At 31.9% G+C, this 17312-nt stretch overlaps 1 protein-coding gene across 10 annotated transcripts in view; it reads right to left on the bottom strand.

The window, feature by feature from the left end:
• Positions 1–17312, bottom strand: part of LOC108030804 (B-cell receptor CD22) — an 87725-nt gene that overhangs the window by 11104 nt on the left and 59309 nt on the right. For 5 of the 10 annotated variants that reach the window (XR_007763785.1, XM_050886586.1, XM_050886587.1 and 2 more), the window contains exons 21-24: positions 16691–16720; positions 14247–14387; positions 1976–2006; positions 266–906 (exon numbers count right to left, since the gene is read on the bottom strand). Coding sequence is in view for 8 of the 10 variants with exons in the window: in XM_050886586.1 (XP_050742543.1) it covers positions 266–906; positions 1976–2006; positions 14247–14387; positions 16691–16720 (843 nt within the window). In the remaining 2 variants the exon portion in view is untranslated. The remainder of the gene's footprint in view (positions 1–265; positions 907–1975; positions 2007–14246; positions 14388–16690; positions 16721–17312) is intronic. The other 5 variants (XR_006368512.2, XM_044095392.2, XM_050886590.1 and 2 more) reach the window with 2 other exon arrangements.

Raw genomic sequence — 17312 nt, forward strand, 5'->3', positions numbered from 1 at the left:
TAAATAAGAATATATAACAATGTCAGCTTATTAGATAACGAAATCTTAGCGTTTATACGGACGGACAGACAGATGGCCAGACTGACATGGATAGATTGACTGGGCTAGTGATCGTGATCAAGAATATATATATATTTTAAACGGTCGAAAGCGCTTCCATCTGTTTCAAACTTTCCGACGAATATAATTAACCTTTTTACTTAACGAGTAACGGGTATGAAAATAAATGTTATTGTGCAACTAAGAGTCACTAAAAATACTCTACCGCTTCCGCTGCATCGAATTCCTTTAAGACGATGCTGAGTTCCGAACTGCGGGGTGCTTTCATTAGAAGCCAGCCCACGCCAAAACGTCTGTAATAAACCAACATTGCTCCGCTGACTATCCCGAGTGCAATCATCCGAAGACTTTTTTAAAAGCAGTGATAAAATACGATCCAATTTGTTTCGGCCAGAAGACGATGTTGTGACAGGCAAGGCATCCAATGGAGCTGATTCTGTGTCAGACTCCTTCTCTTTTGCAATATTCACTTGAGGGGCTTCAAGTGTAGACAGCTGTAAGGCTGCGTTTTGCTCAAAACCGACAGACTCATCGGTGAGGATCGTACTATCAGATTTGGCGTGGCTTTCTCTTAAAACAGCACTCAATTGTGCGGACAGCTGGCTTATGGGGCCACCACTACTAGATTGATTCGTGTTTAACGTCATTCGATTCACAGCCAGATTTTCTTTTGTATTGCTGTTTACGTGGAGCATCACTCCAGGACGAATTGGCCAGCGCGGTGGCGATTTCGGCGGACTTGCGTTGAACGGCGCGGATGACGGGTTTGCTGAAAACTCTCCATATTTACCATGTTTTCGAAGGCTCCCACCCGTTCGTGTCTTTTCTTCCTGATCAGATAATACACTAAAATGTGGTGTGCGTGATAAAGAAATAAAAGTGCAGTTTTACGGGTTATGCGGTAAAAAAAGAATTTAGTAAAACATCATAAATGAAAATACATACGGGTACATGCAAAGGTATTTTACAAAAGTTGACAGTGTGAACACAATAAAGTATTTTGCGAATATTAATCAATTATATTCTGGTTTGCCCTGGTTTTCACTCCACTCTCGCATTTTTAATAAAATTATCGCTTTTGTTTATGATTTCGTTTCCATTTCTTATTAACAACGGTTTTGGTATTTATTAATACGAAAGATGTTGGATAAAGCAACTTTTTCGGTATCAAATTTAACGCGATATGATCATTTCTGATCCTTGATAAAAGGTTAAATGTAAAGGTGCCTGCTCTTCTGGTGGTGGCAAATTAATGTTAGTGTACCAAAGATTTATGAGAATATCAACCGACTATAGAGGGATAAGACATCGTCATGCCTCCCATGAATAAAAATCATAAAAGACCGCTTTTTATTATCTTCGTCTGTAAAAACTAATGCTCTAACAACCGTAGCTATTACAGCATTCGTTTCTATTCTGTTTAGAAGTGCAATATACATTTTTTTTTATACAACATTGCCACGTTATTGATTTTTTTAAGTTGGCTTAGTTATTGTTAGGTTGAGTAGTAGGCCATAGCATAAAAAAGTTATTTGTTTTTAAAATCAAAAAGTTTTGCATAAATAAAAAACATTTTTTGAGTTTTCTAATATAATGCAACAAATTGGGAAAGTGAAAACAAGAGTATTCCCCTAAGTTGAACTGCCATACGACGAAGAATAAATCTTTCTTCAATAAAATTTAATTGGGTAATAATAACATGAATTTTAAAATTATGAAAATAATTAAAATTTTGGAAGAACAAGAATTAATGAGTTAATTGATTATGTGTCAAGACAAATTAAAAGAAACAAATAATTTTTTGGAAGATTTATATTGAAATTACCTACTTTCTGATATGTTTACCATTGCATGATGTTCATATTCAACCAATGCATACATTGGCTGATCTAAAATTAATCTGGTTTTGACTTACCTTTTAGAACTTGTGAAAACTTCCGTAAGATCTGTACATATAAGTATAGTTGTGTATAGGTGGGATGAACGTGGAATTGTTGTAGCACCACAAAATGGTGACCATTTCATGCGTTTTATATGTTTAATGCAGCGTGCAATGATGTCGCCCAGGCATTGTGAAGCAAAGCGTACATATGTAATAGATGTATTAAGAAGTCAAGCAAACATGTTATATATGTTAATAAAAGTTAAAAATATATTAATAAACTATTGTAGCTTTCTAATGATATACTTTGACGAAAAGCTTCTTAATCTCAAACTTTTCATTTCCACGTTGTTTTTATCAAACAAAAACACCTCTTTAAGAGGTAAAAATAAAGTGATATAAAATAATAAACATAAGTTCTGACATCACGCTTCATTAAAATCAAATGTAGAAAATGGATTTATTAGTAGATCTTACAATACATGTTCTTCACAAAAGTTGATATCAGACTGTTTGTTTGTTGAAGATGCGATAGTCACTATATTTTTCCCTCTTTAAGAGGTGTTTTTGTTTGATATCAAAACTTTTAGTTTTAAACATAAATCATTAAATCCATACACTTGTGCAAAGTTCGCAGAATACAAGTTTCTTATGCGGAACTGTTTATAAGAATTTAAATAATTTCAAGAACCTTAAATAGAGTATGAATACGCACAACAAATTCAATGCTCAGGCAGTTTCAGATTTTATGAGTTGGTAAATGTTTCCATTTTGTTGACTACAACACTTTTTGTATGTCAGTTGAGAAATCCCAAGGTCAGTTTTGAATGAAAAACCTTTTGCCAATAATTTTTAGACGGTGGTATTTAGATAAATCAAATCAAATAGTTTTTCTAAAAGTAAAGATTCTGCTATTAACCTTTCTAACATAATTTTACATTTTAAGAACCTACAAAAAGTGTTTGGATACGCACAAAAAAATTAATTTTTTTATTAATAACTTTGTGCTGTATAGAACATTTTAGGACTCTAAAATAACGGTTTGGAACAAACTGACAAACAAAATTTAATTTTCATTTTGAGAGTTCCCCACATCTTGTTTTACATAATACTTTTGAACTGAACTGATTAACCTTATGAGTCACATGTCAGCTTGCTAGAGTAAAAACAAGTGACAATATACAATTATATGGGATGTACGCTTTTTCACTTTTTTTACTTTTTCTATAGGTATACTCATTTTTTGTATGGCCTGTCACATGAAAATGCCACTTGTGAAATTAAAATTATATCCAAATTATATAATAAGTGAAAACTTTTAAAATATTTAAATATTGCTTAAAATATGTATTTAAAAGATATATAAATTATCCAACCCGTGAAACCAGGCCACTTATGGCTTTTATAAACAATAATTTTAATCTCTGCATTTGCCTTTTTCTTTGCCCTTGGCTTTGAGGTCCGATCTTGGTTCCACAGCTAAGTTAAACAAATCAAAATTAAAGTAAACATCAGCTTCCGTTTGAAGCCCAATCAATTGCGCCTTTTGCGTTTCAAGTGTCCGACAAATTGCACCGGTCAGCATAATTGAATTTCACAATAAGATGCGACAGTTTCATCTTAAGCTTTAATCTAAACATAAATTAAAGTTCAAAAGTTCTTAAAGAAAAGCTCCTGGCCGAGGTTCATTGGATTAGATTCGAGATTAGAAAAGTCAGTCCAGTTTTGAAGAAGACCGCGATCGGTAATATATAGTAACGAAGAGTGTTGTCTAAAAATTGTGTTGATAAATTAATCAATAAAGGTTTATCACCAAAATAATATTTTAAAATAAAAAATAAATTTTTTTATTTAAATTTGCCCAACGTGGGGCGGCGTCTAAAAAAGTTCGTTTTAAAAAATTAGTGATAACAAATTAATCAAAACCAAACGCAACTCGCGCCGCCAAAAACTCAAAAAATTTTTAGTGGAATAAATTTAAAAATATTCCATCACCAATCGACGATACATAACATTATGACAGTGATCGCAAAATTTAAATGGAATTCAATTAATGTAATAATCCATTTAAACCCGGAAATATAAAAAAGGTGGACCGAAAGATAAATTATTAACACAAAAACAAAACAAAAAAAACTCGAAGAGAATCCAAACCAAAAATAAACAGTGACAAAAAAAAATAAAGGCCACAGCTGGCGGCCTTACAGTGGAGTTAATTAATAGATTAATAAATGTTCAGTTGAATGAAGTAAGCAGGAAAAGCAGGTTTAGAAGGTAGATTAGCCACAGATGCAAACACTGTAGAGGATTATAAAATTCAAACAATCGACCCAACTATAAAGTGCGATACAACACTTAAAGTGGTAAAATCTTTACCAAAGTTCACCGGGGAACCAACACAATATGTAGGTTGGAGGGAAGCTGCGGAGACTCCTATGAGTCTTTATAAAATTCAAAGCGAACAATACTTTATTGCTTTAACAATTTTACGAAATAAAATTATGGGAGCTGCCCATGATGCTCTTACCAATCATAGCACCGTTTTAAATTTTCAAGCAATCTTATCTAGATTGGATTTTACATATAACGATAAACGACCAATACATATCCTCGAATCTGAACTAAGTATTCTCAGGCAGGGACGAATGACAGCTACCGAATACTATAACGAAGTATAAAAAAATGACTTTACTAATAAACAAAACCATTATTACACACGGAAAGGACAGTGTAATCACCAAAGAAACAAACAAAACAATAAGGGGCAACGTTCTACGAATATTTATATCCGGATTAAATGGATCTATCTCAGAAACTCTTTTCTCATTAAATCCACCAGATTTACCCAATGCTTTGGCAAAGGTACAGGAATTAGAATCAAACAATTTCCGTGCTCAATTTGCGAACAGGTGATGGGTTTAAAAATGAAAATAAATATCAGGGAAACAACTTACGATTTGATCAAGTACGACAAAATAATAATAAAACGGGCAATCATTGGGGTAATAACCAAAATTATAACTGGCCTCAAAAGGAAAATTTTTGTCAAAACAATAACCAAAAGAACACTCAACAGCAACAAGCTGTCGAGCCAATGGATGTTGATCCATCGATTCAACTCCAAAATAAACCCAATAACAATCGGCAGCCGAATAATAATTGGAAGTCAAATAAAAATCGATGAAGATATAATAATAATTATTATCAAAATAATAATCGATCAAATTACTGTCGCCCAAACCAAAATAAAGAGCAAACTCAAGCTCAAAAAAGGGAACCAGAGGGAATTTTAAATCAGCCAGCGAATAAAGTAACTAGATTAAATAATATTAATGAGGATCATTTTTTAGACGAGACCCCTACAGGGGAATGCCTTGTTTAATTAGGACAGACAGAAAAACCAAGAAGCAGCTAAAAATTTTAATAGATACAGGAGCCACTGCTTGTTATATAAAAAAGGGAATTTTTGAAAATAAAAATGAGTTATCTATATATAAAAAGGTAACTACAGTTCATGGGTATTCAATTATTAAGTATTATCATATTATAACTATATTTGGAACACGACATTTATTTTATCTGATCTTCTAATTGGATTCAATTTACTAGGAAAAATTATAGATATAATAAATATAGCAAAGGGAGTATTGGAATATAAAGGGAAAACTGAAAAGTTATAATATTTCGATAATGAGGAAAAAAATGAAATTGAAGAAAAAAATAATATTCTTCCGTTAAAAGAATTTATTATAAAAAAATATTTTGATGATAAAAGTAGAGAAGACACAGATTCATTATTTGTGGAAAATAGTGAGAAAAGCTTGGGATTCGAAAATCCTGAGAACGCCGGCGTACAAATATCCGTCAATAAAAATACCAATATCTTGGGACTAAAAAATCCTGAGAACGCCGACGTAGAAATATCCGTCAATCAAAATACCAATATCTTGGGATTAAAAAGTCCTGAGAACGCCGACGTAGAAATATCCGTCAATCAAAATAAAAATGTCTTGGGAATTAAAAATCCTGAGAGTGCCGACGAAGATAATACCGTCAAAAATCGAATAAATAAAAATCGTTTAAAATGTAAAAATTTCAAGCCCGCCGTCGTTGAGGAATGCGACAAACAACAGATAAATAATATAGGTACAGATCAATTAGAAGAACTAAAAAAAAAATAGTTCACTATATTGAAAAAGAGCATTTGTGAATAGCGAAATCAGTAGAATGTTATCAGAAGAAATTATCAGGCCTAGCCGAAGTCCTTACAATTCACCAGTTCTGGTAGTACCAAAGAAAGGAGAGAATCAAGACGGGAGCCGTAAGTTAAGAATCGTTATTGATTATAAAAAATTAAATGAAAGCACCATACCTGACAGGTACCCAATGCAACCACCATCAGTAATTTCATCTAATTTGGGGAAAGGAAGATATTTTTCAACAATAGATTAGAATCAGGTTTTCATCAGATACTAATGAAAGAATCTGATGTCGAAAAAACATCTTTTTCAATAAATAATGAAAAATATGAATTTTTAAGAATGCCATTCGGATTAACAAATGCACCTAGAATTTTTCAGCGAGCAATGGATGACATCTTGAGAGAACAAATAGGGAAAACATGTCATGGCTACATGGACGACATTATAATATTCTCAAATTCGATTGAACAACATTATAAAGACTTAAACAAAATTGTAAATATATTATTAAATGCAAACATGAAAATCTCTTTAGAAAAATCAAAGTTTTTTAAACGCGAAACCAGTTTCCTAGGATACATCGTATCTTATAACGTCATTCCAAAAACGGCTTCCAAAAAATATTCGGGAACTAAGAAGTTTCCTAGGCCTTACGGGCTATTATAGAAAATTTGTTTTAAACTACGCATTTATAGCTAAATGTCAACAAAAATGTTAATTCAGTTGGATGACCCAGCTATTAAAGCTTTTAGCGAGCTGAAAGAAAATCTCATTGCGCAAGTAGAATTAGTTCAACCGGACTATAATAAAAAATTTACCCTGACCACCGACGCTTCGGACGTCGCAATTGGTGCAGTTTTATCTCAAGAAGGTAAACCGATTTTATTTATTTAAAAAACCTTATCCAAAACAGAACAAGTTTGTGCAACTAATAAAAAAGAACTTTTAGCTATAGTATGGGCTCTTAATTACTTATACGGAGTGATTGGAATTGAAATTCAAACCGATCATCAACCATTATCTTTCGCAATCTCTTAAAAAAATCCTAATATAGAAATGAAACGCTGGTATTCTTTCATAGAAAGTTTCACTCCAAAAGTCATTTATAAACCAGGTACCACCAATGTAGTTGCAGACGCCTTATCAAGGATTCAGATTAACAATTTAACTGAAAGTAACGAATCGGTCTCAGATCAAAACACTCAGCATTCAGCAGAGAGTAGTTTTGAAAATGTTATACAAGAAACCCGAAAACCCTTAAACCAGTTTAAGCAACAATTGCTAATAGCAACGGGAAGGTATACAATACATGAGTCGATTAATGTATTCGAAAATACCAGACATATAATAGAATTTGATACTCCCGAAAATTTGATATCAATCTTAAGAGAATACATTCCTCCTAATATAACAGTAGGTATTTATTGCACTTTAGAGGACTTTTATAGAATGCCACTTAAAGAAAATTTTATGAATAAATTTTTGTATACTAGAATATTTGTCGAAGATGTGCAAAATTCTGAAGACAGAGCACTTATAATCGAAGAAACACATTGTAGAGCACACAGGGGACTTGACGAAAATTATAAACAAATCAATAGATTGTATTATTGGCCAAACTTACTCACAAAATTAAAAGAATATATAAAAAATTGTAAAATTTGCAATGAAAACAAATATAACAGGCATCCAATTAAAATTCCAATTGGAGAAGCCCCAATCCCAAGTAAAGAAAGAGAAAATTTATACATTGACATATATTATGCGCAAAGTCTCACTTTCATAACTTGTATTGACGCTTTATCAAAATTTTTAGTAGTAAAAGAAATTCAAAATAAATTAAATATCGAAAACAAAGTAATGAAATTACTTCAACAATTTCGACAAGCCAAAGTAATAATGACCGAGCTTTACCTCGCCCCAATTTAAATCTTTTGCACAAAGGTGCGGTTTGACTTTACATTACGCAGACCCGAGGCACAGTACCTCAAACGGACAAGTTGAAAGGGCACATTCTACATCTACAGAATTAGCTCGATGCATTAAAGAAGAATTTAATTTAACTGACTATTCCGAAATAGTAATTAGAGCCGCTCAAGAATATAATCAGAGCATTCATTCATCAACGAACCAAAAACCATTTGACGTACTATACAATAAAATAGAGCACGATAATATTCCTCAAATTTCAAAAAAAACACAAGAGAAAATGTTAGAAACACATAATGAAAACAGAAAAGAAAAACAATATCATGTAGGACAGATAGTTTATGAAAAGAAACACGGGGAAAGAAATAAACTTAAAACTTCATTTTTATATCAAGTAGTTAAGGAAAATATACCTAACAAAATAATTATCAACAGTAGAAATATAATTATTCACAAAGATAATATAAAATTCTAAATATTTATATATTTCTTTTTTTTTACTTTTTCCAGAAAATGTTTTATCAGGTGCTCATACTACACCTTATTTTATTTTCAAAATCAGAAATAATTGACTATACAAGTCACGAGTACATTTTATTCAAGGACAATAAAGACGTATTGACGTATGATTCATACGCAGACTTATTTCACGTAACTAAATTAAGTTTTTATAAAGAAATATTAAAATTGGAAAAAGATAATATAAAAAGGGATACTAATAAAACAATCATCACAATGGGAAATTAAATATGACTTAGAAGTAATCGAATTAATTTTATCACAATTAATTTCAACTAGATCAAAAAGGGGAATAAATGAGTTAGGCACTGTGTGGAAATGGTTAGCTGGAACTCCGGATCATGATGATTTTATTAAAGTTTAGAATAAAATAAATTAATTAATTGAAAATAATAATAAGCAATCTATTATCAATTCCAAATTGTTTAAAGAAATAGAATCACTTTCTGATGATTTTAACCATGATTTTATTGATCAAGATTTACCACTGCGAAAACATCGCTTACGATTATTAACATTTGATTTGCAAAATTTAATTGACACAATCACACTTGCAAAAATTGACGTTTTTAATACCAAAATTTTAAACAATGATGATATCATGGAAATATTAAAAAACGAACAAAAACCAGTAATTATCGCTGACTTAATGGACATTTCTGTTTTTAAAATCGCACTTCATAAAGAACTTTTAATAATTTATATAAAATATCCAATAATAAAAAACAGATGCGAAATATATCACGCCAGAGCGATTTCTTAAATAGATGGAAAACTAGTATTAAGCAATGAAGTCGCAAAATGCGCAAATATGTTTTATGAAATATCTAACTTTAAGAACGAACTTTTTAATAATTATTGGCTTTTAATTCTGTGTGAGTTATCCAACCCGTGAAACCAGGCCGATTATGGCTTTTATAAACAATAATTTTAATCTCTGCATTTGCCTTTGTCTTTGCCCTTGGCTTTGAGGTCCGATCTTGGTTCCCCAGCTAAGTTAAACAAATCAAAATTAAAGTAAACATCAGCTTCCGTTCGAAGCCCAATCAATTGCGCCTTTTGCGTTTCAAGTGTCCGACAAATTGCACCGGTTAGCATAATTGAATTTCACAATAAGATGCGACAGTTTCATCTTAAGCTTTTAATCTAAACATAAATTAAAGTTCAAAAGTTCTTAAAGAAAAGCTCCTGGCCGAGGTTCATTGGATTAGATTCGAGATTAGAAAAGTCAGTCCAGTTTTGAAGAAGACCGCGATCGGTAACAGATAGTAACGAAAAGTGTTATCTAAAAATTGTGTTGATAAATTAATCAATAAAGGTTTATCACCAAAATAATATTTTAAAATAAAAAATAAATTTTTTTATTTAAATATTCGGGAGGGCATTAAATAAATAAAGTTTGCAAAATTAATTAAAATGTATTATATGTATATAAATACAAAAATAAATACATTTTTATTAAATTTAAATAAATAATAATAATTAAATAAAAAATAATAAACTAATTAAAATTATAAATTGTGTTTTAGATTTACTGTTGAATGACAATTATTGTTTGTTAATTTGTTTTTAACATTCTTCATTGCCTTCCCTAGACATTTGTCCGGGCAATAAGGGCATGTGTTTAAAAAAATCCCCCTTGCGGAATTGGAACATTTCATCATGCCACCTTCGGGTAACGGAACCAGAATTTTCTAAAACATCTTAAAAATTTAGGTACTTTAAACTTAGATCAACGCACAACCTCTTGCATTTAAGGTAGCACATACCTGTCATTAGTATTCTCAAAATATGTCACTTTTTATGATAGAACAAATATGTTTCGCAGCGGACTCTTTAAACAGCCTGCTGCTGGACTCACCGAAGTTTGTCACCCTACGTGCCGCAAACTGGCAGATTATAAGACGCAGAAAGAGAGGAAAATCTCTTAAGTTCTGCCTTTCCTTCACTCATAAAATTTTGTTTCTAAATACTAGAAAAATCCACCTATATGCAATTGCCCTAACAATAAGAAAAATCGCCCTAGGTATAGGAAAAATTGCCAATGCTCATTTTTCTAAAATTACACATTTACTGATATTCAAGCAGAATTTTCCCGAGAATATTCTAATAATATTTTCTCATATTCAGGGCAAATCCCCATGTTTCATAGAACAAAAAGTCATTTAAAAGCGCCTTTTGAATTTCGGTGCCTCAGCGGTCTAATTCGTTGACCTTTCAAACAGGAGTTCAATCCCACAGAGAGTTTTTAGAATTTGATTTTTAAAAAATGTTGTGTTTAAAAACAAAAAAAAAATTAAGAACACGTTATTCGTGAGAATATTTCTCAGACCCCAACAGTTTGAGATATGAACCATTTGGTGCATCGGTAGTGCTCTCGACTGCGACCGCGAAGATTTTTCTCAAAACGTAAAGTTGCTTACATATGTTCTTTCCCTGATTTTCTGTTTAATGACTACTTCCTGCTCTTATGGTTATGATTTGCAGTTTACTAAATTGCGTTGAGCGGCCGAATAATAACCTTGCCTTCTCACCCTCACCCTCTCACTTTGTTATAAAATCAATCACTAAATATTCATTAAAATAATTCCAGGAAAGGTACCGCACAAAAAGTTTGCCGCAGAACCATGTTTCTGTAAAAAATACAAAAAATCACCGTAAAATAGTTTACACTTTCTTGAATATTTTTAGCACTTGTATGATTATTGATAATAAAACCATAATCTCAAATAATAAGATTTGTGGGTCGTTTGTGTTTTTTTTTTACAAATTTGTTTATATTTTTGTGGCACTAAGGAGCTTTAAAACAATAAAAACACCATGTACAGACTAGACTAGATTCGTCGGAAAGTATGTAACATGTAGAGAGAAGCGTTTCCGACTCCATAAAGTATATATAGCCGAGTCGAAACGCTTAAATCTGTATGCCGCCCACATAACATCTACTGAAATAGCCGGTAGGTGGTGCCCTAAAATATCGCTTTGCTGCTTATATATCTCCATTTTTCTTTTGCTCCGTTAAGCTGAGTTACGGGTATCTGATATTGGAGGCACTCGCCTAAAGCGTTCTTTCCTTGTTCCTTGTTTAAAAGTAGTTTACCTATAAAAATAGCAATCTCACCGTAGATTGTGAAAAATCGCCCCAAATGTATGACCATTATATGCCAATGCTTAGAAAAATATGCTATTGTTTTTTTTCTAGTCCCCATTGAAATCTGATTTAGGGCGAATTTCCTTCTTTTTAGGCGGATTTTGCAATAAAATTCCATGCGATGAGTTTAGTTTACATAATTCACTTTTTAATCAACTTATATATACATGGAAGTTGATGCACTTCGAACAGTACGAACAAGTGGCCCAACGACACCAAGCACGTGCTTGATACGCGCGGGGCCCTTTTATCAATTTGGACACAAATGAAAATAAAAGGTACAACTAAGAATGAAGCAAATGAGTTAAAATATTCGTTTTTAATACCGGGATAAAAGTTGAAAAGCAAATTAAATGATAAAGGTTGTTATAGTTATTACATAGAATGCGAAAGGACTCGTGCAGACAAAAATTTTATGTACATCGTGGCAAATTTAGAGGATAATAATTTCGTGTTAGTCTAACAGGAACTTTGAATGTTAGGCGGTTTAAAAGATCTGCAGAATCAATTTCACCTTTTATAAGATTTTGTATAAAAATAATACCAAGCATTGTTCTACGATTTACAAGTGTAGGTAAATTAAGCAATTGTAATCTACCCTGGTAGGAAGGTAGCCTTACGTTTTGATCCCAGTTCAACTACGCATGGAAATAGGAAAAAAATTTTTTTTTTCCGGCTCAATACGGCCGATGTGCACTTGATATTGTGGACTCCGAATCGACGAACAATATTCCAAAATAGGACGGTAAATAATAATTTGGTCGTATAAGGGTTGGTCTTTTGACCAACGCTTTTTAAAGCGTCAACAGGACATATTGTGGCAGTCAAATTTATTTTTAGAGTCCAGAAGAACACCTAAATCGTTAACTGAATATATACGGTCAAGTGGCGTATTTTTAAGAAAGTAACTGATAAACGTAGGAGTACCACAATAAAAAGTCATAACGTTGCATTTAAGGCAGTTCAAATTTAAAGGTTGTACATCCATGAAAGCAATCAATATCTGACTGTAACTTAAATCCCGACGATACAATGTCAGTCTGCATTTTTTTCTTAAGTTCATTTATTACAATAGATGTCAATTCAAGAAGGTTAGTGGTGGTCGATCTTCGCTTAACAAAACTATGCTGACACGGTGATATAAGCGAGGAACATAAATCATATTTCGTCATAAGAGTGGATAGTACAACTTATTTATGCTGAATGTATGATCGCCTTAATTGTTAAAACAATATTTAAATCGGACCACTCATTAAATAGTTAGAATCAAATAATTTTCAATAATTATAAAAATCCGTCAAAAGTGCACACTACATGCATTTTTTTATATTTATATAAGTTTTTCCCTTTAATGTTGATCACCTCGACTATTAAACACCCTTCACTCAGCTAAATGGAATGGAGGGATAGAGAAATGCTTCAAACACTGCCTTGCAAATTTTTGTCTGAAATCATAATACATTTTGGAAGGGTACGTAAACAATAAACCATGATTTTACAGTATTTGTATTATGAAAGTTAATATATTATATAATATTATATGAGTCTATCTGCAAGAGACACCACAGCGATGATATTCTAACCGGATTTTTGTCTTTTGAAAGGTATTTTGAAATACTTTGTTCGCTTTCCATTTGTCGAAATACTATAGTTTAATGATTTTGACCAAAAGTTTTTTGTTCCGATATTTTTTAAACTTTGTTCCTCTTTCTCAAAAGTGGCTTGAACTATTTTCGGCTAAGCCTTAAAGTGTATACCGATAGACACTTCCCCATGTTTTACCTGCAACACATTGTTGTATTTAACAAAATTGGCTACATGTACTATTTCAGAACCTACATATAACATTGCGTGAGCGTTAAAATTTTTTTTGCATATCCACACGGCTTAGGGTGTATGCTCCACATAAGAAACTTGAATACTATTTATTTTGTGAAAGTATATTTATTATATGATTGACAAAATCGTCTTTTTTTTTAAATATAATATATTAACATTTTTTGTGTTTTAAAGAATTTCTAATTAAATTAAGTAAAAAATGGACAACTCTAAAATATAGAAGTCAAAGAAACGGTCGTAGTAATAATGAAATAATTATTAACAATTTGTATTTCATGTCAGTGGAGCTAGCAACAATCCCTAAAAATTGAACATTGATTATTTCGTATAACTGCAAGAGAATTCAAACTTCAGCTTTGCCGAAGCTAACTTCTTTTCTTGTTACTCATAACCTATGCGACATTTTATTGTTGTTTATCTGGCAGGTTTAATGCTTAAATTAAAAATGGCATGCATCTGAATGTCAATATACGAGTATATAGCATACTCATGATTAAAATATCAAAATTAAAATATAAACTTCATACTTCAATTAAAATTGAATCTATTATGATTATCATTTCAAGCTTTTTTGTTGTTCGCTTTTATTATTATGTGAGGTTGCTTTTAAGATAGCACATAAATAAAAATGGATTTTTGTTGATGACAATATATATTTACTCACATTTATCCTGGCGACGACGACGACGACAAATGCATATAATTATGCAGCATATAATAATGACGGTTAGCAATAACCCCAAGATAGCGGCCACTAGTATGATAAGTGTATTCTTTTCCCATAGCTGCCACCATGCCAGTTGCTCTACATATAAAAAGAAAAAGAGCGTAGTTAGGTATTACTTTAGTTATTTGTAAGTAAAGGATAAGTTAAATAAAAAGTTTTAGTATTTGTTTTCCACGAAACACATTAGGTATAATTTTTAAGTTAAACAGGTTTACAAATTGGGTTTTTAAATAAAATAACAATTAACTCTAATTTACAGGCAGAGAAAGAAAAAGGTGGAAAGCCACATTTTCTGTTTACTTGTGAGTCAAAGTCGCTTTGGAGAAATTCGCTCGTATTTTGCTTTCATAGTAAGAATATTTGTTCATGGTAAATTTTTTTTTCAATCTCAATCGGCTTGCAATTTTGTGTAGAAGTGACCTAGGTGACAAACTTAGATAGCTAGATATCAAGGAATTTTGTACTATTGTAGCGTACAAACTACAGGAATTGGAGAAATTATTCGGTTGCTGCATAAAAACAGGGATATTATTTTTGATACGATGGAAAGCAAAAGCTTAGAGGAAACCCAATAATGCCATGTATCCCAAGCATCTTATTCTGACCGTAAAGTACGTTGGTGGGAGTGTCATGATGTGGAGTACATTTGCAGCCTCGGGGAGTTGGAAATTTGGTATTCGTTGACGGTGTGGATCGCTTTCAGTATAGGACCAAATTAGAATATAATTTGAAAGCCTCTGTGGACAAATTAGACCTCGCTTCGATCTGAAACTTCCAACAGGATGACGATCCTGTTGATTCTTCACGATCGTGAAGGATTGGCTGTTCTATTATGCTTCCCGGCCATTATATTTACCACCGCACATCGTTCGTACACTTTATTCACTACTTTTTTTTTTGTTATTTTCTTTGTTACATTAAAAGCTGTTCATGAAAAACAAGAAACTTTTGGTTTCTGTATATTAATAACAGGAGTGGGTAAACTCCAAAAAAGGGGGTCACACGTATACTTTTTTCCGCCACTGTAAGTGTTTTGACGAAACAAAGGTTAAATAATAAATAGTTTTATTTTAGTTTTGCTTAAAGAAACTTGGCGTCAAAAAATTTAAGTTTTCCAGAGGAGGGAAAAAGCTTAAAATATAGATTTTCACACAAATTCATCCTTTTCAGTAAGCACTGAATGGTTTAAAAAAGTATTTCATCCTACAAACAGCATCGAATTTGCTTTTTCATTGATGGCAAAATTTTCTAGAAGTGAGTTCAAATTATGAGCATATTTAACTTTTGTTTCGTTAAAATACTTATGCCGAGCAATGTTTATTTACACAAATAATTATAATCTGCCCATTACTACCATTTTTTCTAATGAATTACTTTTCTTACCCCACCCAAGTTTTTCTAAAATTAAAAACAAAAGCAAAAAGCCCTCAAAATGTATTTTAGCAAACCATTTTTAATAACATTGTACAATTCTTTGAAACAGACAATTCTTAAATACGAACATCCATAGAATCAAACAGTATCACAACTCCTACACCAGCGGCATTGTGGCCTTACTTTACTAGTTAAGAAAAGTTATAGGTACCTTAACGGAAAACTTACAAGAGCTGAATAACGATAAATACAATTTACAAATATAACTTAAGAGAACGAATACTAACGACTACAAGACGTACGCATCGCAGACCCCATATGCTGGATAATAAAAAATACAATAAAATAATAATGTGTCTTCGCTAAAGAAGAGCGCGAGAGTGCTGAACGTTTGCTTTTTCTGTTGGTCAAAAAATACTTGAAATGTTCTTCTTTTGATCCTAAATCAAAATAAACTTAAATATTAAACGAAATACCCTCATTTCACTTTAGTACTCAGCTTAAAGAGATAACATTTGTACGTAAACGGTGTAAAATTAAGCCTTCATATTGTAGTTTTTCTTCCACAGCGAACGGCTTCAGCAGACTGTCACGTCCACTATAAAAGTTTTAATGCTACATTAAAATTCTATCTGAAATGTATGAGCTTCGTCCATAACCTTCGATTAATTTTAACAAAAGTGTTCCACGACCACTAGGGCTTCTTTTTCTGTAACTTCCTGGGCACCCTTATTTTTAAAGAATTTGTTAAAATTTTGTTCCCATTCGTCTATTTATAAGATGTTGAAGTTTTTACCATATGAAGAGACATATTCCTTCTTGACATGCATATAAAATATATATGTGATGTGTTACACTAGACTTACTTTTTGGCCGAACTTCATTCAGTTCATTAAGCATGAAAATAATTAATAATTTTTAGTAAGAAACAAATAGGGGTGAAATATACACATAAAGGTTAAAGCTATGTAAATCCTTTGCTGTGAAAAAGTTTGTTTGGCATTTACCTTGCCACCATATTAAAAGCGATGAAGCAGCTGTCGAAATAAAAATTAAGATTTTTAATTCAAACGTAAGATACAATTGCGTTAATATAAGCTGGCCTTGTGCTTTTCGTTTGTGTATGCGACTGTCGACATAATATGAAATCACTTTTTGAGGGATGATCTTCAAAAAGATTCACCTACGCAACGCTTTAACAACAAACGTTTTAATATAAATGATATAAAAAACTATTAGTGATTAGGCTGCAATTGCTGATGAAAAACTAGCAAACAAAGCATTTTTCAATTTTGAAGTTTCTTTTCCTAAAAATCCTTCCGTAAGGGAATTTTTTGATGCAAACAGATAACAATAGAGAGTCGAATAAAGCTTTCTAACAGCCATAGCGTACGTTTTCTACGTTTAATAGTGTTGTTAACAAGAGAGAACGACATAATCGACTGCCTCGACTATAAGATACCCATTACTCACCTAAGCGACTCTAGAAGAGTATTGACCATTCAAAACCATTGTGATTGGAATGATTATTGACATGTATGTATAAAAGTATCAGAGCTGTGACTATACGCATTTGCATTGATTTTGAATAATCTTAAAAAAGTAATGGCAATCAAAAAATTTCAAACA

Source organism: Drosophila biarmipes, chromosome 3L (assembly GCF_025231255.1).
Source record: "Drosophila biarmipes strain raj3 chromosome 3L, RU_DBia_V1.1, whole genome shotgun sequence".
Lineage (NCBI taxonomy): Eukaryota > Metazoa > Arthropoda > Insecta > Diptera > Drosophilidae > Drosophila > Drosophila biarmipes.